Source organism: Castanea sativa, chromosome 6, assembly GCF_040712315.1.
Source record: "Castanea sativa cultivar Marrone di Chiusa Pesio chromosome 6, ASM4071231v1".
Classification (NCBI taxonomy): Eukaryota; Viridiplantae; Streptophyta; class Magnoliopsida; order Fagales; family Fagaceae; genus Castanea; species Castanea sativa.
Window position 1 is genome coordinate 12,016,753 of NC_134018.1, and position 19,957 is coordinate 12,036,709.

A 19,957-nucleotide genomic window follows, 5' to 3' on the forward strand; every position below is an offset into this window, starting at 1 on the left:
CTTTAATATACGTAGCCGTCCCAAGCTTCCTGTTGTTTGAACCTCCTCTAGAGGGAACTCAGGACGCCCAGCTTCCTGCCCTTTTAGTCACCAGACTCCTCTACTCTCAAGAACCGCCCATCCCATCGGATGACGAAGCCAAGGAGTCCACACTCAAGCCTGCCCACCCGGAAGTCACTGACAAGGACTTCAAGGTCTTCTATCAATAAAAAGACCCCAAAAATGCTCCCAGCACCTCACACAAGCGATCAAAACCTGCACAAGTTAGCGCCAACCAAAAGGCCACAAACATCCTAGAAGGCATGGGATTTGAAGAGAAAACTCTCGATCTGCTCACCCTACTTACTGCCCATACTTGGGGTTCCTCCCCAGCCATGCCAGTAGTGACCCCGCCACATACTCCCGCCCCCACACGTACCTCTTCCATGGATGCCACTGAAAAGAAATGGAAGAGGGCCTAAGGAGGCAAGGGCATTGACGGTGTCGAAGAGGGGGAGGTCTCCCAATCCTCCCATTAGCCACTTGCCAAAGAAGCTCGTACAGGGAGAGGGCCCTAAAAGAAGTCTTCTACTGGGACTTCCTAGGAGCTTGAGGGAGATCAGCCCAAGAAACCTTCCATCCGGAGGCCTCTCTTCACCCTTAGTTCTGGCAGCCCTATGCTGGGCGATGCTAACTTGAGGGATTCCCAAAAGGGAAGCTCATGCTTAATGGTCGAGTGCCTGGAGAAGGCTTTATGCCTACTAAAGGATATAGCCGAGCTAAGGTCATTTAGGAAGCGTGAAGTCTTACTAGCCTTAAAACAAGACTTAGCCAAGGTATGTGACCATTTTCCTTCGTTTACAACATTAACTTGTAGAAATTTAACCCAACACTTATGTTCTTCTTCTTCTTCTTCTTCTTCTTCTTCTTTTTTTTTTTTTTTTTTTTTTTTTTGTAGTTTGTCCAAGCTGCCTTTATGGTCGAAGAATGGGTAGACCACTCTTTGGACTTGGTAAGAAAAGCTAAGAATAAGTTAAAGGCTGCTGAGAAGGCCCATGCAGATGCGGACAAGAAGCTCAAGAAGACTCTTGCCTAGTTATCTGAGGTGGAGAAGGCTCATAGGAATGCTGAGTCCACCTTTAAGGGCTGTGAGAAACAGGCAGCTGATGCCTTGGAGGCTTAGAGAAAAGCTGAAAATAAAATGGCTATCACTGTGGTGGAGTTAAAGCAAACCAAGAAGCGGCTAGAGGCTAAGGAGGTAGAGATGTCCTAGGCTGAGTAGGCAACCTATGACGCGGGCATGACAAGGGTATCTGAAAGCCTTACTGCCCAACTCAAGGGTCTTCTTCATGGAGGCGTGGGGCCAAGCCCTAAGTGCTGCCGGGGTTAGCACCAAATTTGAGCTCAGGGCTCCTGATAGGATATACTACCCCCCTGCCTTGCGTTTGGCTCCCACTCCTCCACAGCTCCTAGTAGATCCCAGCTCTGCTCCCTTTTCCTCCTCGGACCAACCTGCATCTATTCTTTTTGCTGCCACCACCAAAGACAAAGAACAAGAGCAGCCCATTCCAGACGATGTGGTGGATGTAGAGGCAGATGAGGCAATCGAGGTGACCCAGAAGAAGAAGAAGAAGAAGAAGAAGAAGAAAGAGAAAAGGCAGGAGAAGAAGGGAGGGAAGGGAAAGGGGACCTTAGCCTAACTCCACTTAGGACTCAAGAAGAAATAGCCATTTTTGTAACTAGGCCCAAGTGTATCTGATGCCTCTCATTTTGTACTTAGTTTCTTACAAATCAATGAAAAGGACTTAGAATTTTTTTACTGCTTCTTTAATTATTCAATTTGTACTTGTCATTTTATATATTGTATGTGTGCCCACTCCTGATAATGGTATGTCTATACTAATTGAAAATTCATTCATGGAACATTCTCAATCCTTCTATCTAACCAAGGAGAACTTGCATCAAAATTAACAGATTAACTTGTAAAACTAAAGAAAAACTCCAGCATTTACCTTAAATTACAGATGAAATCCCAAAGCAAAGTCTTGTGCACTGTCCTTGGAGCCTTAGATAGTAAACTAGGTACTTTATTTCATCATCCATGATCCAAGGAGTTGCATCAGGGCCAATCTCTACAAGACACTAAAAAGTCTTTCCTAAATTCATCACTTGGCCCTAGACTTATGACCCAAGGAGTCGAGGCTTAGTTTAACACTTAGAAAATTTCTCAACAATGTTAATTTACCCTAGGCTTGTGACCCGAGGAGTCGAAAAAGACCTAGGTTCTGCTTAACACTTAGAAGATCTCTCAGCAACGTTAATTTACCTTAGGCTTGTGACCCAATGAGTCAAACAAGACTTAGGTTCTGTTTAACACTTAGAAGATTTCTCAACAATGTTAATTTACCCTAAGCTTGTGACCCAAGGAGTAGAACAAGACCTAGGTTCTGTTTAACACTTAGAAGATCTCTCAGCAGTGTTAATTTACCCTAGGCTTGTGACCCGAGGAGTCGAACAAGACCTAGGTTCTATTTAACACTTAGAAGATTTCTCAACAGCGTTAATTTACCTTAGACTTGTGACCTAAGGAGTCGAACAAAACCTAGGTTCTGTTTAACACTTAGAAGATTTCTCAACAACGTTAATTTACCCTAGGCTTGTGACCCGAGGAATCAAACAAGACCTAGGTTCTGTTTAACACTTAGAAGATCTCTTAGCAATGTTAAATTACCCTAGGCTTGTGACCCAAGGAGTCAAACAAGACCTAGGTTCTATTTAACACTTAGAAGATTTCTCAACAATGTTAATTTACCCTAGGCTTGTGACCCGAAGAGTTGAACAAGACCTAGATTCTAATTAACACTTAGAAGATCTCTCAACAATGTTAATTTACCCTAGGCTTGTGACTCGAGGATTCGAACAAGACCTAGGTCCTGTTTAGTACTTAGAAGATCTCTCAGCAATGTTAATTTACCCTAGGTTTGTGACCCGAGGAGTCAAACAAGACCTAGGTCCTGTTTAACACTTAGAAGATCTCTCAGCAATGTTAATTTACCCCAGACTTGTGACCTGAGGAGTCGAACAAGACCTAGGTTCTATTTAACACTTAGAAGATTTCTTAGATTGATTATTTCATTAGATAGATCAACAAAGAAACAAAACTTAATCTATGCGTGGCAAAATAATTCATAACATTAATAATAATAACTTCGTAGATTATTTACATTTCAAGGACGAGGAATTACACTTTCATCCAAATCTTCTAAGTAATAAGCCCCAATGCCAGCAACGGGAAGTGATCCTGTATAGTCCTTTCCAGTTAGGGCCTAGTTTTCCCCAGGTAGGGTTCTTTGTCATCCCCATCACTTTCCTCAATACCAGGTCTCTTAGGGCTAATGGCCTCAACCTCACTCCCTTATCATACCCTTGCTTAAGTTTCCGTTGGAATATGCCATCTTTACTGTGGCCACCTCTCTCCTCTCCTCGGCCACATCCAAGCTATCTAGGAGTAAACAGTTGTTCTTTCGACATTGAATTAATCAGTTCTCAAGGTTGGGAATCCTGACTCAAGGGGGATTACAACCTCTACCTCGTACGTCATTAAGAAATGGGTCTCCCTTGTTGACCTACAGGGTGTAGTGCGATAGGTCCATAATACATGGGGCAATTCGTCCACCCATTTTCCTTTGGAATCATCTAGCCTTTTCTTCAACCCATATACTATAACCTTGTTGGTAGCCTCGGCTTGACCATTCCCCTACAACCAAGCGTAGAGTACATGTTCCAAATTCCTAACTCCCCACAATATCTTCGGAAAGCTTTACTGTCAAACTGAAGACCGTTATCCGAGATTAGTGTGTGAGGAATTCCAAAACTGGTGACTATATTCCTCCAAATAAACCTTTTAGCATCCACGTCCTTGATATTAGCAAGTGGCTCAGCTTCCACCCACTTAGTAAAGTAATTGGTGTCGATGAGGAGCCATCTTCGATTCCCTATGGCTCACGGAAATGGTCCCACTATATCCAAGCCCCACTAAGCAAACGGCTAAGGGCTAGATAATGGATTTAGGATTCCCCCGAGCTGATGGATATTTGGGGCATACCTCTGACACTGGTCACATTTCTTTGCATATTCCTAGGAGGTTCTTTGCATGCTAGGCCACCAGTATCCCTAGGTAAGGGCTCTATGTGCCAAAGACCTACCCCCTGTATGACTCCCACATATGCCCTCATGTAACTCTTCCAACAAGGGCTCCACTGCTTCTGGATGTACGCACAATAAATATGGTCCTGAGTATGAGCGCGTGTATAACTTCTGCTCCTCAGATAGCCAGTAGCGAGGAGCACTTCTACTCACCTTCTCTGCCTCACATTTGTCCTCGGGCAACAATCCCTGCTTAGGAAAGGTTATTATGGGGTCCATCCAGCTCGTCCTTACATGGAGGCTATGCATCTCGACCAAGGATACCTTGGTGAGACTTGAGCTATCCATACCCTCAAAAATAACAACCCAAGGAAGACGTGATCCTAAAGAAGTGGCAAGCGTTGCCAAAGAATCTGCATGGGAGTTCTGACCCCTAGGAATTTGTTTCAAAACAAAACTCTTAAATTGAGCACGGGCATGTGGCACCTTACCAAGGTATCCCTGCATCCTTTCATCCCAAGCTTCAAACTCTCCATTAACCTGACCCACAACCAACCTAGAATCAAAATATAACTCCACCACATCTCCACCTAACTGTCTGACCATAGTTACTCTTGCAAAGAGAGCTTCGTACTCGGCCTCGTTATTAGTAGCTAGGAAAACCAGTCGCAACGATTTCTCCATTATTAGCTTCTCGGGAGTAATTAGAACAATCCCTATCCCTGCTTCCCTTCGGTTAGATGCTCCGTCTATATAAATTCCCCAAGGGAGGACAACGATGGTCGACATGACCATTACTCCCAACGCTTTTTCAACCCTATCAATTGTACCCTCGGTGAACTCTGCCACAAAGTTTGCTAGGATCTGACCCTTTATGGAAGTCCGAGGCATGTACTTGACATCATAGGCTCCAAGCAAGGTTCCCCACTTAGAGATTCTACCCGTATGGTCTGATCTCCTTAGAAGAGCTTGCAGAGGGAGCTGGGTGAGCACCACCACGGTGTGAGCCTGAAAGTAATGGGGAAGTTTCCTCGTGGCATGCACTATAGCCAACACTGCCTTCTCCAAAGGCAGATAGTGTGTCTCAACCTCTTGTAAAGACTTACTAACATAGTAGACAGGCCTCTAGATCTCATCCTCATTTTTGACCAAGACGAGACTGAAAGCATAGTCTGTGAATGCCAGAGAGGCATACATCACTTCCTTCTTCTCGGGCCTGGAGAGTATTGGAGGACTTGATAAATACTGCTTGAGATCCTCAAAAGCCATTACACACTCCTCGGTTCATCTAACGTCCTTCCACTTGTGAAGTAGCTGGAAAAAAGGACAACACCTATCCGTGGATCGAGAGATGAACCTATTTAAGGCTGCTACCATTCTGGTCAATCTCTGCACCTCTTTGGGATGTCAAGGAGGATGCAAACTGTTAATAGCCTTAATCTGCTCGGGGTAAACTTCAATCCCATGGTGAGTAATCAAGTAGCCTAAAAATTTGCCTGAGCTGACCCAAAAAGAACACTTAGATGCGTTCAGGCATAACTTATGCTCTCTCAGTACCGAGAATATCTCTCCTAAATCGGCCAAATGATCACCCACCTGCCTGCTCTTTACTACCTTGTCATCAAAGTATGCCTCCATATTCCTCCCAATTTATGACTCAAACATTCGTGTCACCATTCTCTGATACGTGGATCCTGCATTCTTGAGGCTGAAGGGCATCACCCGATAATGGTAGTTCCCATTAGGAGCGCAAAAGGCCGTTTTCTCCTGATCAGATAATGACAGGGGTATCTGATGGTAACCCTAAAAGGCGTCTAAGAAGCTCATCCGAGGGTATTCCACTGTGGCATCCACCAACTGGTCAATTCTAGGGATAGGGAAAGGATCTTTTGGGCAAAATTTATTCAAGTCAATAAAGTCCATGCAAACTCGCCACTTCGCATTTTCCTTTTTGATCACCACAGTGTTGGCCAGCCACTCGGAATAGAAAATCTCCTTAATAGCCCTAGCTTGCTTCAACTTGTTTACCTTTATCCTAATTGCCTCAGCGTGATCTTTGGATGATCGCCGATGAGGTTGTTTACGTGGCATGGCCTTGGGATTAACATTCAACTGGTGACATATAAACCTAGGGTCAATCCCTAGCACATCGTAAGTATTCCATGCAAAGACATCGATATTAGCCTCCATAAACTTCACCAACTCTACTTATTCCAAGGGTGGCAACTGGGATCCCACTTGGAAATATTGCTCCCGATCCTATCCTATCCTATCACCACCATCTCCAGCTCCTTGGGCACTTCTCCCAATGTCCCAGTCTGCTGCCCCCCTGCAGGGCCTTTTAGTTGCTATGGGAATGGATCTTTAACCATCGCAACAGGATTTGAATGTTGTCGTGTAATCATTGACACCAAGCACTGCCTAGCCATGGTCTAGTTACCCACTAACTCCCCCACTCTCCCCTGAGTAGGATATTGACCTTTAGATGCAAGGTTGAGGACACGACACCCATAGCGTGAAGCTAGGGTCTAGCTAGGATAGCTGTATAGGGGGAAAATGCTTCTACTACAATGAAGTTAATTTGCACCTTTTCATCCCCAGCTTGTACGGGTAATCTTATCATTCCTTCGGGAACCACCATCCTACCATTAAAGCCCATCAACGGTGAACCATATCTTTCCAAGTCCTCGGGCTTCAAGTTTAGCCCCCTGTACAAATCGGGGTACATAATCTATGCTTCGCTTCCCTAATCAACTAGCACCCTCTTTACATTATAACCCTAAATCCTAATGGCAACCACTAGAGCATCATCATGCGGTTAGAGAGTTTCCTTCTTATCCTCTTTCGAGAAATCCAGGGTAGGGGTGACCATCAGCCTAGCCCTTTTAGGAGCCCAATCACCGGCCTCCAAGTCACAACCTCCACTCACAGACATAACCCTGGTACCTGAGCCCCCACTATTTCCTGGCTTGGCAAAGATCACATTGATAGTACCCAATGCTGGTCGAGGAGTGCTATCCCGGTGAAACTCATTTAGCAAGTGACCAAACTGTCTTGTATGCTAATGTAAAAACCAGTTGAGCTTCCTCGCCTTCACCAATTGGCTCAAGTGATGCCTTCTGTGTTGATGATATTGGCAATAGAGGCTTTGATTTCTCCTAGACGAGTCCCTGCCCATCTTATTGGGCCACTTAAAATAAGGCTCATTCTTAATTTTCTCTAGTATCTGATACACTGGCTCTTTAAACAATAAGTTGACCAACTAAGCTCCCGCAGATGCCGTTTGATTAGAAAACTCCCTTCGGGGGCAATTATCCTAGTATTCTCCTCCCTGAGGATCCCTCTTCTCGAGGAACAATTTAGCCTTACCTTTTCCCTGTATCTAGTCCTCCTCTACCCGCTCATACTTATCTATGCAATCCATAAGCTGGCGCATGTTCAAGGTAGACTTCATCGTCAACGATTTCCTCAACTCGTGCTCAGTAGGGAGCCCCACCTTAAAAGTCCTCATGGCCACATCCTCAAAGTTTCCATCAATTTCATTGTATGTTTCCTAATATCTATCAAAGTAAGTCTTAAGGGTCTCTCCTTCCCTCATCGCCATAGACAACAAAGAGTTTACTGGCTTGGAGATCCTACTGCATGTTATGAATCTACCCCAAATGCCTTCATTAGCTCCTCAAAAGACCCCACTAACCCTTCCTCCAAGGCATCAAACCAATGCATAGCCACGGTTCCAAGACTGAAGGGGAACACTTTGCACATAAGGGCCTTATTGTTGGCATGGACCGCCATCTTTTGATTAAAGTGGCTGACGTGCTCCACGGGATTAGTCCTCCCATTGTAAATGGCTAACGTTGGTTGAGAAAACCATGGAGGAAGTTTGGCCTTGTTAATCCTCTGACGAAGGGTGACTTAGAAATTTGTTGTAGGACCTTACTCATTGCATCATTCCCCATGCCACAGAGGGAAGACCTTTTCTCTCGCTTATTGCTACTCCTTTCCCACTTGTCCTAGCGCGAAGAGGTTGAATAGGACTTGTTAGATGGAGTTCTAAACCTGCGACGATATGAGCGGCTTCCCCTGGAAATCATCACTTGGTGGGGAGGATAGATTTCTCCTATCACGTTCCCTGCGTCTCAGCTTACTGCACGGATATTTCCTGCTACAACTTTTGTGTCTCCTGATCATGTGAGACATGACTCCTAGTCCTTGAGTGACTCCGCTCAGTACGCTTACTATGGTAAGACTCCACCATAACGCTTGGGGTATGTTGCCTATCCCTCATTCAATCCAAGTTAACTAACTAGTTCTCCCTTTGCGAGCCAACCGATTCCTCCCCATCCTGGCCTACGTTAGCCATAAATACTCAGGAAGAATCCACAACACCTTATTGTTCCCCACAGACGGCGCCAATTGCAAGGTCTAAAAAATTTAACGGCCCAGGTCCACTTAGAATAGTGGGCTGAACAACTCAACCATGGCCCAAATCAATAAAATTTGTAAGAGAGGAAACAAACAACAAGGGTGGGCTCTGACCGAGGATAAAAACAAGGAAGAAAGGATTGATCTTATTACATGGAAAAATCAATCTTTCAATACCAGTTAGCCCAAGGAAATCATATTTACCTAATAAATGTTACTGTTCACTCTCTTTTATCTCAATGTTCTTCTTGTTTCTTTTCTCTATCTTGGCACTTGTGACTCAATCCCTTTTCCTGTAAACCCCCCCCCCCCCTTTTTCTTATATACTTCTCCTTTTCTCATATCTCAACCATCCATCCCTACCTAACATGCCTCCTCTCATGATTGTCTCTATCTGTATTTGAAGAAGGTGGCGGATGGAATCTACTTAGCTGTGATTAGCACTGTTCAGATCACTTCCTCATTAATGCAGCTGATAAAACTGTTGTCCACTATTAAATGCAGAGGCCACAGCCTAATCTGAACTAGAAACTTCCCCTATGATCACAGATTCTCTCTATTCACGCCTTTCTCTCCACCTAGAACATCTTCGAGTCCTATGACTCATCCCTTCCTCTCCTCGGATGTCCTTCCTCCTCAAGCTCGTGGCCCGTGGCATTCCCACCCCAACACTGCAACTCTTCAACTTCATCTTCAGTCCTTGGACACCCACAATGACCATTGGCACTACCATTAGTATTGAGTTTGATATTATTTTTCTCTAAAGTCATCCAATGGATAAGTTTAGGGGAACAAGGTATGGGTTTAACTTTAATCACTACATGAGTAGTAAGATATGTGAACCTAATTACATACTGTAAAACCTATGACCCTTGGTTTTTTGATGGATTGGGTCAACCCGGTACGACTCATATTTTTTTGTCACATACGAAAAACTTAAATATATAAAAAAGAAACTTGAACATATTGTTTTTGTCTTCCTGTTAATAATAATAATAATAATCCTAATAATAATAATCTATACCCATTTAAACATGTATGAAAATTTTACCAAGTTTAAATATAATATACATAATGTTTATATATTTGAAAATATAAAATAGCTACTAATAAGTTAAGGGTCATGCTAATGGGTGCCCTTAGGGCAATGGTTAACAATTTATTTTAGGAAAATTTTGACGCTACTTTTATGAAAAATGAAAAAAGCTGTCAAAACATTAATTAGTTTTTTTTTTTTCTTTTCCCATAAAATTTTTCTTTAAATGAATTATTAACCATTTCCCTAAGGACATTTGTTAACATTTCCCTTTGTATAATAATAATACTATATATATATAAAGAATCATTGATAGTGACTTTTTTAAGGTTTATTAATTATTGGTGGTGACTTTTTCTCACTTAATAACTTATTTAGCAAAAAAATTCAAGAAAATTAAAATGGATTCCTTTGATTTTTGTAGTTTAGTAAATAGTTGTACCAAAAAAAAGAATGGGACAAATGGCATAAAAAAAGACTCCAATTTGAGATCTAAATGAATTTTTTTAAGCTTTGGATATATATACACACACACATTGAGCATTAAAGTGGTTGGATCTATGTCTGATATTGCAAGGTGTAGCATCACTAAGATGCACCAAGTAAAGGGCCCCTGTCCGTTAGTTAATTGGCTAACCTTGCCCTATATGGGTGGGTAGCAATCACAAACAATGGGGTATTAAAGACTAAGTTAACTATAGATTGTAAACTCTAGATTTTTTTAAAAACAATTTTTATCAAAATAGAAAAGGGAATTTGGAGCAACGGTTTTGGGTTGAAAATTTATAGAGTTGCCTGGCATATTTGGAATGCGAGATATCGTTTACAGCTCCTGAGGATTCTTGCTCTGGGGGAATGTAGTGCAGGAGATTTTCCAGAATTAATTTTTGGAGGACTTGGAAGTGCCTTGAGAATTGAGGTGGAGATGGATTTGGACCATTTGGTTCGGCTGGGTTTTGGGCTTGTGTCGACTCCAATTTTCTCCCTCACTGTCCTCCTCGAATTAATATTTTCAATATCTAAAACAAAATAACATTTTCAATGTCTCAAATAAAACATTCCTATCGATAACTCATTTTCTGCTTTTATAGTCATTAGCATTCTCTGAGGGTTCGAGTCCCCTCTTTCCCACTTGCTGTAACAATTAGGGAAAAAAAAAAGTGGGAAACCAATACCATTTATTTATATATTACTATCTTGCTAAGAATTAAAAATCACGCCAAATGAAAAATACATTATAGTTAAATGATCCTACCAAGAGAGACATTTCAAACATTTTGATTTGCAATAGAAACGAAAATTACTAGAAGTATATATATTGAGCTCTAAACAATAGAAGCATTCCACAAAGGACGACAAATTAACTAAAAGTTTCGTTGTTTTTGGTGCCCATCTTCCAATAAAGTGGTGAGAATTTCTTTGAGATGCTTGTTGTAGACGCATGGTTGTTCAACCTCGACAAGGTGACCTGCTTTCTCTATATGTTGCAGTGTTGCTCTGTCTCCCAATTGCCTGTTATCACAATCAAGCCCTAATTAGTATTATCTTTAAAACAACCCAAATAAGGCCCACTGTACAGTATCTGCTTTCTTTTTTCTTTTTTTGCTAAAATATCGTATTTTCTTCCAACTTTCAACTTTCAATAAGTGTCATCATTGTATTTAAAATTTTGATTAATGACTTTTTAAAGCTTAGCACAGGCAAAAAACATTAACTGAGTATAAAACGCCGCCGTTCTACTCAAGAGATCCCAAGTTAGAGAAGAGAGGCGATGACGTTGTTTAATTTAAGACACGTGAGTGATGAAACGATGTCGTTCAACTTAAATGAGTTGCTTCAGTTAAAACAGACATGGGAGAAGCACATGCTTTTTAGTTTTATTTTGTTAGATTAGTTACTACTTCATTCCACGTGTACAGTGTACATACCTTATTGGTTAGTGACTTAGCCGATAGTGTGGAATTTAGTTGGTTCGTTATTTTCCTTTTCTTCTTCAATGCTTTGTTCTACTTGTATATAAATAGAGTGTACGTGCAAGTTAAATTTGAGCTTATATAATAAAATAAACTGAGTTATCAACAGTACAACTACATGAAAAAAGCTTGAAAAGATGCTAGTTTTGACATGACACTCAGGAAAGAAGAAGAAAGTGATAGTAAGAACATAAAAATGACACAAGATATATGTGGAAAACCCTAAAAAATGGATGAAAACCATGGTTTGAGCAAGAATGGAATGTTCTTGCTCTGCTCAAATTGTATTATGTGTGAAAAGAGATCACTCTCGTATAATAAGGGTGTTCTTTCTTTCTTCCTTATCAACTTTCTACTCTCTTCTCTAAAATATCTACTAGGGTTCTTGCCTAAAACTACAGCTGCATGCCCCTCTTTTAATTTGAGGAGTATGGCTGAGTACAAAGACAGGTGTCAAGTCATCATTACTCTATTTTGGACATTTTCACAGTTGTGATGCTATCTGTTGACTAGAGGATAGGAATTGTGCCAATGTGGCACTAGGACCCATGGTTAGGTAACTTTGCCACTACTTGGGAAACAAATCCTGGACACTGAGAGGGACATTAAGAGCATTGTGATTGATACATGTGTCTCTAAGGCGGTCCAACATGCATTCAACCAATAAGGGGTGTCCTCATAGCTTCTGACCTTAGAAAGTTACTATCTCTCTTTTTGTGAGTGCTTGAGTACCATGTCAGGTGCATATCTTACTTCATTCTCAAGGTAGTCACGCCTTTAGCATGGACCAAGAACAAGACCCCTTTCCTTGGCTCACGGTCGTTCCACATGTAAGGTCCAGATTCAACCAAATATGCATTCTCCCATGCCTTAGTGGTGTTATGTACACAGAGCAACCTATGTATTGTACATATATATTTTTACACTAGTTGTATTTGGTTCGACAAAAAATATTTTCAAGTGTTTGGTTATGTTCTTGAAAGTATTCTAAAAATATTTTCAGTCTGGTTGCATTCCTAAAAATATTATGGAAAACATATTTTTTACTACTTTATCACATTTCCTCATCTCCCAAGCACCGTGGACGATGGTTGGCTGCTAAAGACCAGGGATGTTAATGGGGGGAGGTGGTTGGGTAACAAACAGTGAAGGGTGACAGGTGGAAGTTAGGTTAATGAGTATTGAGTAAGGTGAAAAATAGTTTATGGAAAATGAGAGCATAAACCAATTTACACCATAAATGCTCTTATTTTACAATCAACTAAAATACAACTTTCGATTAATCAACATTTTTAGTTGTCCGCACCCAAACACCCATTAATGTGAAAAATGTTTATCGATCCCGAAAATCAATTTTTGTTCAATCTATCATTGTTAATAAGAGAAATCCATTCTATTTAGATAGAATCTTCTTGAGTCTAAGAGATATATGTTATTACTTGTTGGCATGGTATTAAGGAAACTTACCACATCAAATTGTTAACAACTTCCTTGTTGAAAATGGTGTCGTTCTCTCCCCACAAAAGATGTACCCTCTACAAGAACAATATAAGATCAATAGTTAAAAACTATTAGGACATATGTGGATATTGTTAGAGACATATATTATTGTAAATTGGATAATTCTTTGACAAAACGCACTTTATTTGTAATTGGGTAGATCTAGGATGAGTTTAATACTTCAAGCATAAAAAATTCAAGCATAGTATTGAAACCATGTAAATGTATCCAAGAAACAATTGAAGAAGTGTTGTTCATTAAAACTCGATAGATATCTCAACAGATCTATCTATCGAGATCTCGACAGCTTCTCAACAGATACAGTATCTATCGAGATCTACGAAATCAGAATTTTCAGATCTGATTTTCGGCTCATGCTTATGTATTTGTGTAGAGTTTCTTTTCTTATAACCCTAGACATATATAAAGCTTATTTTAAAGGCCGTCACAAAAGAGAACACAAGGAAAACACATGCAAAAAGTGATCGAGTGCCTTATTCTCTCTTAAAGAAGCTAAAGTGTCTTTGCGCGTTAGAGTTTTGTAACCAACTGCTTCTTGATCTTCATTGTTGATGAAGTGAAGAACTTTGTAGCCAATAACATCTTTAAGTTGCTGGTGTTAGTCACGTACTGGGAGTCGTGCATCATTGGTTAGTCACGTATTGAGATCCGTGCAAAAGAGTGGCGTTCACATATTGAAGAGTTCAGAGATTCTAAAGTGGTAGAAGGATTCTACTGTAAGTTTATCTACGGAGATTGTAGAGTCTAGAGACAAAAATTTTATACTAGATTTGAAACTTCTCTTTACTATAGTGAATTGCTTTTCGAAAAGGTTTTCCCTTAAGTTTTTTACTGTGAAACTAATTTGTTTCATTGGTTTTTCTGGGTCATCATATCTTGTCTTATTTATTTTCTGTTGTGCATGACATTGACATGATATTAATGTTTCTTTGTTTTAACAAGGTTTATTCATAATAAATCTAACTAACAACTTGAGTTTAAAACTTATTAATTTTATCAACTGATATTTAAATTTCCCAACAAAAACAAATATCTTAAGAACATATATATTTCCTTTGTCCTCGTTCCTCTATTCTCAAAGTCAAAAAACTGCACAAATTATGATTGAGGAAACGTCAAAAAAGATTTTGTGGCGCTACTTGATCGACTAGTGTGGGGCTGACAAAATAGTCAAGGATTGAATCACGTGTCATGTATGGACAATATTGCAAAAGATCAATCACATCTTGATGGTTGCAACTTGCAAGTTGCAACTATTTTAAACACGTAATTTTTCTTGTACTTACTATCATGTGCAGGACTAGGGTCAAAAACAAGACATATCATACAATAAAAATTACACAACATCTAATATTTTGATTTTGTCAAATAGATGTCATCCTCTTACTTTTATGTGTGTATATATATATAAATTACACAACATCTAATATTTTGATTTTGTCAAATAGATGTCATCCTCTTACTTTTATGTGTATATATATATAGGCGAACTCAAAATTTTAGTTAAGGGAGAGTAAGGTTAAAAATAATAATAAAGAACCTAAAATTATTAATCAATATTAATAATAAAATTATAAACAACAATAATTGTCATACAAAATCTATTTAAATTTAAAAAAATTATAAAATAAATAAACAATTATAAAACATTCCTAACGATCAATCATCAAAGTAAGAGATTAATTTTTATATACATAAAGTTTAGACATTTAATTTGATTCCTCAAAATAAATTGAGAAATAAATTTTAACATTCCCTTCTATATTCCTCTAATTATTTAAAATTTGGATTTATGATAAAGCTCAAATTTTGAACTATGAAAATGCAAGAAATGAAGGAAAAATAAATAATGGACGTTTTACTACTTTAATGTCATACAAGATATTTATTATTATTATTATTATTATTATTATTATTATTATCATCATTTTGAGTAAAGTTTGAATTCCCCTTGCTTAACCTGAAATGAAAGGAATTGGTCAAAAGTGTAAATAGGTTTGGTGACATTTATGTCATGTAGGCTCATTGTTAAAGTGGGATGAGTTGTTTGATTAACACCAAAAAATCTCACAATATTTATACAATAAATTAAGGTATTAGTATATTATTGGTCAAAATAAAATAAAATAAAATATATTTATTTTGGGATTTATTTCAACTAAAAACAAGAGTATTGTGAAAATATTGTGTCTTTAAACTTTCTCAAATACATGTGTATTTTATTTATTTTTCATTTCATGTCAGGGGTATGGTTTGAGAGAAGATGTTTCTTTTTTATTTTAACTTTAAGAGTACAACTCAACTTTATAAATATATGAAGGACTTTTTGGGAGGAGTCAGCAAGGGCACCTACCCCCTGGCTTCGCCCTTGTGTGTGCGTGTCTATATATATATATATAGTAAGATTTATGTACAATACTTAGATATTGTTATTTAGATACTTTTTTTCAGATTATGTCATGTGAATTTTTCCTCATAAGATGAAAGTGTATTTTTTAGTTAAGTAGTCACGTGACTGAATCTTTAAAAGAGAATCTATAAACCCATATGTACTATACCTAAACCGTACGTACTGTACCAAAATTTTGTTGGCAATGGGAACTAATTAGGTTTGGCATTAGATGCATGTCAGGCTAGCTTTGCATTTAATACTTGAGTCCCAATTGCATTAATTGAAGTACCTAGTAAAAAATATTCTTATATTCTTAAGCATGACATTCGTTGTGGAACCCACATATATAAAACTGTACACATGATTTGAACTTAAATGCGGCCGAAAATATTGTTTGTTAATTAATATTGTCTCCATAATAGTTTTGCTGTTTAAACAATACAATATGTATTTTTATAATATTTTTTCATCTAAATATATTTTTACAACATTTAAACAATATTACTAGAACAACATTACCCAACAAGCCCTAATTTCAATCGATGAGGACACTTATGCATTCACGTTGTAGCTTGAATAAGAAAAAGTAAATGCATCCAAAAAAAAAAAAACCAAAACATTGCCGTATTCTCATGTTTTACTGTTCCCTCGAGAAAAGAAAAACATGTTTTTCTATAAAAATAATCTAAATTTATATATATATTTTTTATGGTAATCTAAATTTATATTTAAGTTTACTTGAATTGGTGTGAGTGATTTTTGGAGTTGAACATGTAAGATTTATTCCTTATGTTACTATTATATATGGATCGATGTGAGTTCTCTCATAATTTAAATTAAAGTGTTGGATTCATTGTAAGTTGGTATATGCTAGTTAATTTGAAAATGTTGTAAAATTATTGTGACTTTTTTATCTTGTTCATAGTTGAAATAGAACGAGTATAGTGTTGCTTTTTGTACAAAATAATTAAGGAAAATTCAAATATGACGAGACTAATCACAGGTAGTGATGAGTTCTGAGTAGCCCTTTAAAATTTGTATTAATCAATAATTGGTTTAGGGGAAAAGAAAAGAAAAAGGAAAACGTTATAGTTAACGAAATGACTTTTCTTTTTCTTTTTCTTTTCTTAAATTTATGAAATGACTTAAAAGCATTCTAGGGAAACAAATGCATGCATCAAACACTCTTATATTAATTTTGCTAATAAATTCCCATAAGATAAGAGTAGGTTTAATATAATTGTAACCATGTGCATGTTTTGCTAAAGAAATCAGGGAGAAGTGAAAACGAAGGAAAAGTGGAAAACATATGTTACTATATACAATTTTTCTAGAGAATAATGTGGAATGACATAGAACTTTATTGTTACTACAAATATGACAAAAGAATTCCATTTCCTAATTGTCTAGAACATCCTAATACCAATATAATAGGATTCTTTTTTTATTTATTTATTTAGGATTTATCATCTTCATAGAATTCTTCATAGAATTGTCTTAGTAGATATGAACCATAAGAACCATATATTTGACACGTCCCATTTAGCATAAATTTATACAATTTTAATTTCTCAAACTCTCAAATTCAAACCTGAGGATGATGAGGAATGGTAAAGTCCTTGTCATCAATGACCAAAGCCTTGAGTAATTCTTCTCTCTGCTCTCTGTTGTCATACATTACCTGCATAGTCATTGAGATCGATCCATGAGCTACAAATTAATCACAAACTAAAGGCATTTAATGTGTGAATTGTCGTACCTTTTAAATGTTAATCAGAATATATAGGCATAAATCTTGAACATCTCCGGTAAAAATTTGAGGAAGTGTTAACTAGTTGAGTTATAAAACTCTTAGCAACAAAATACTCTTTAAGTACGTCACTTAATTACATATAAAATAACTCTAAAAATTACATAGGATTTTAATCAACAATATCAGTTTGCTGTATAAATAAAAGAAGCTACGCATATCCATATGGAAATGACAGTAAATATTATAGCTAGGGTGACCATGATGAAGTGTGTGTGTATATATATATATATATATATATTTTTTTTGATAACACCATGATGAAGTATATATGATATAATATTATATACCTCCAAATAATGTTTGTAAACGAAATTAGGGATCCAATCCAACTTCCAAGGCAACTTGAAGGTGGCAATGTCAAAAAATATTTTGACACCCTGAACAGAATCTGGAAGCAAATAATCAGACCAGGACTTGAACCCAATCCTCTCAAGGGCTGCATCACTGATGGATTTGGTCAAGGCCATGGCAGAGCAGCTGAGCACCATAGAGTCAACCAAGTCCGGGTACATCTCAGCCATCTTGAACCCAACCATCCCACCATAGCTCAACCCCACCAAGCTGCACCTCTCCACGCCTAGTTTCTTGAGACCCTTTGCAACACACTCAGCTTGAAACTCCGGTGACCTCTCTGATCTGTCAGTGATTGAACCACCAAAGAAGACTAAATCCGGCACATAAACTTTGAACTTTCTTGCCAGAGCTAACACTTGGAACTGCCACGTTATAATACCATCAGCCCCAAACCCATGAATCAATACAACAGCTTTATTATTGCTGTTTTTGGATTTGTTTGGAGTTTCATTAGGGACCCAGAAATTCATTACAGTTCCTGGCTCGATTTCCACAGTTTGGGGTCTCATCCCGACTAGCTTTATTAGCCAACGTAACAATGGCTTGTACACTGCAAAAATGTTCACCATCTCTCTCTCTCACAATGGAATGAAGAAATCCCCCGCGTATAGAGAGATGTGAATTGTGAGACAATATAGAGGGTAGTAATTTTCTACTTGACTTATACCTTTTTTTAAAAAAAAAAAAAAAAAAAATTAAAATCAGAGTTGTAAAGTGAATTATGAAATTGAATGGAATTAGAATAGAAATTTACTTTTCTTCTGATGCTCGGAACTAGCTAGGAAGAAATATAATAAGCTGACATTTATTGAGTCCATCTGAGTCCGGACGGAGCCATTTATCGGCCATGGACCATGCCCCTAAATTTAAGTCACAATCGCTCGCCTAGTTAGTTGTTGTTGTCAGTCTTATTATATCCGGCCCCGCATGGCTGGTCGGACCGGTAACCTGGTGCATCGATTGGGCCAGGTGATCAATGGATCTAAAAAGCATATGACCCGGTCAAAACCGGTGCAACTTGGTGGTTTTTAAGCACCCTGTGTGACCCAGTTGGGTTTAATTAATTCAGCCAGGTTTGTAAATTATGTAAAATTATATTAATAGATTTACTATATTGACTATTTTATTATTTAAATGTGTAATAATATAGTAATTTAAATGAGAAAATTTAAAAAATCCAAGAAAAGCATTATTCCTTGCGCTTTGCCCTATAAATTCACACTTTGTACTTTGTAATTTGTACGTATACCATCACTTTTCAGTTTTCAAAATTCTCAAAAATTCATTTAAATTGTTATCCATGAAATTTTCATTTTTTTTTTGTCCAACTACTATTTTTATAATAATAATACTATAAGAAAAATTAATCATTAATGGTGATTTTTTTAAAGGTTTATTAATTATGATTATATGGTTTTCTCACTTAATAACTTATTTAGCACAAAAATTCAAGAAAATTATATTGGATTCCTCGATTTTTTGTAGTGTAGTAAATAGTTATACCACAAACTAGAAAAATTCGATACAAATGACAAAAAATTAGATTCCAATTTGAGGTCTAATTAATTTTTTTCTAACCTCTTTCCTTACATATATACATATATATATATATATTATTTTTGTATAAGCTAGATGTCTATTTAGATAAGTTTTGGCATTTTATATATATATGATTGTTCATCGTTACTTTGGTCCTTATTGACCAACAAAATGAATCTATTTAATCTAGTCGGGCATTAAAGTGGTTGGATGGATCTATCTGTGAATTTGCGAGATACCATCACCAGGTCTAGGATGCACCAAGCAAAGGCCCCCAGTCCATGAATTTAATGGGCTAACCCTGCCCTACATGGGTGGATAGCAATCACAATTCACAAACAATTGGGTATTAAAACTAGGGAAATGCTAACAAATGTCTTTAGAACATTATTTAATAATCTATTTAAATAAAGTTTTTATGGGGAAAGAAAGAAAAATAATTAATTTTTTAACAATTTTTTTTATTTTTCATAAAAGTGATATCAAAATTTTCCTAAAATGGATTGTTAACCGGTGCCCTAAGGACATTCATTAGCATGATCCTTAAAACTAACTATAGTATAGATTGCAAACACCAGATTTTTTTTAAAACAATTTTTATCAAAATAGAAAAGGGAATTTGGAATTTGGGCTTGGGCTTGGGCTACTCCAGTATTTTCTATGAATGTCCATCTTGAATTAGGATCTTTTCTTTTTCTTTTTCTTTTTTGAGAAAGAGGATCTTTTTAATTTGTAAGTGAAATCTTGGCTTGCGATTTAAAATACCGATTTATTATTTC

General features: G+C 37.6%; 2 protein-coding genes across 2 annotated transcripts; both read right to left on the reverse strand.

Moving 5' to 3' along the window:
• Window positions 1-4,152: 4,152 nt before the first annotated feature.
• LOC142639458 (uncharacterized) lies at window positions 4,153-6,315 on the reverse strand. Its single transcript, XM_075813629.1, has 2 exons — window positions 6,055-6,315; window positions 4,153-5,184 (listed from the first exon to the last, which is right to left on the reverse strand). The coding sequence occupies exons 1-2, from the start codon at window positions 6,313-6,315 to the stop codon at window positions 4,153-4,155; spliced, it is 1,293 nt and encodes a 430-aa protein (XP_075669744.1).
• Window positions 6,316-10,882: 4,567 nt separating this feature from the next.
• On the reverse strand, window positions 10,883-18,284 carry LOC142641517 (uncharacterized). Its single transcript, XM_075815951.1, has 4 exons — window positions 17,573-18,284; window positions 17,064-17,153; window positions 13,027-13,094; window positions 10,883-11,098 (listed from the first exon to the last, which is right to left on the reverse strand). Exons 1-4 carry the CDS (start codon window positions 18,206-18,208, stop codon window positions 10,951-10,953), a joined length of 942 nt encoding a protein of 313 aa, XP_075672066.1. The 5' UTR covers window positions 18,209-18,284; the 3' UTR covers window positions 10,883-10,950.
• Window positions 18,285-19,957: the final 1,673 nt, after the last annotated feature.

Coding starts and splice junctions, on each gene's coding strand:
- LOC142641517 (XM_075815951.1), bottom strand. CDS start 18,208: ATGGTGAACATTTTTGCAGTGTACAAGCCATTGTTACGTTGGCTAATA. Junction 17,154..17,572: donor TTTACAAACATTATTTGGAG/GTATATAATATT, acceptor ATGACTATGCAG/GTAATGTATGACAACAGAGA. Junction 13,095..17,063: donor CCATTCCTCATCATCCTCAG/GTTTGAATTTGA, acceptor TTGTTCTTGTAG/AGGGTACATCTTTTGTGGGG.
- LOC142639458 (XM_075813629.1), bottom strand. CDS start 6,315: ATGGAGGCTAATATCGATGTCTTTGCATGGAATACTTACGATGTGCTA. Junction 5,185..6,054: donor AGGAAAATGCGAAGTGGCGA/GTTTGCATGGAC, acceptor CCTTTGGAGAAG/GCAGTGTTGGCTATAGTGCA.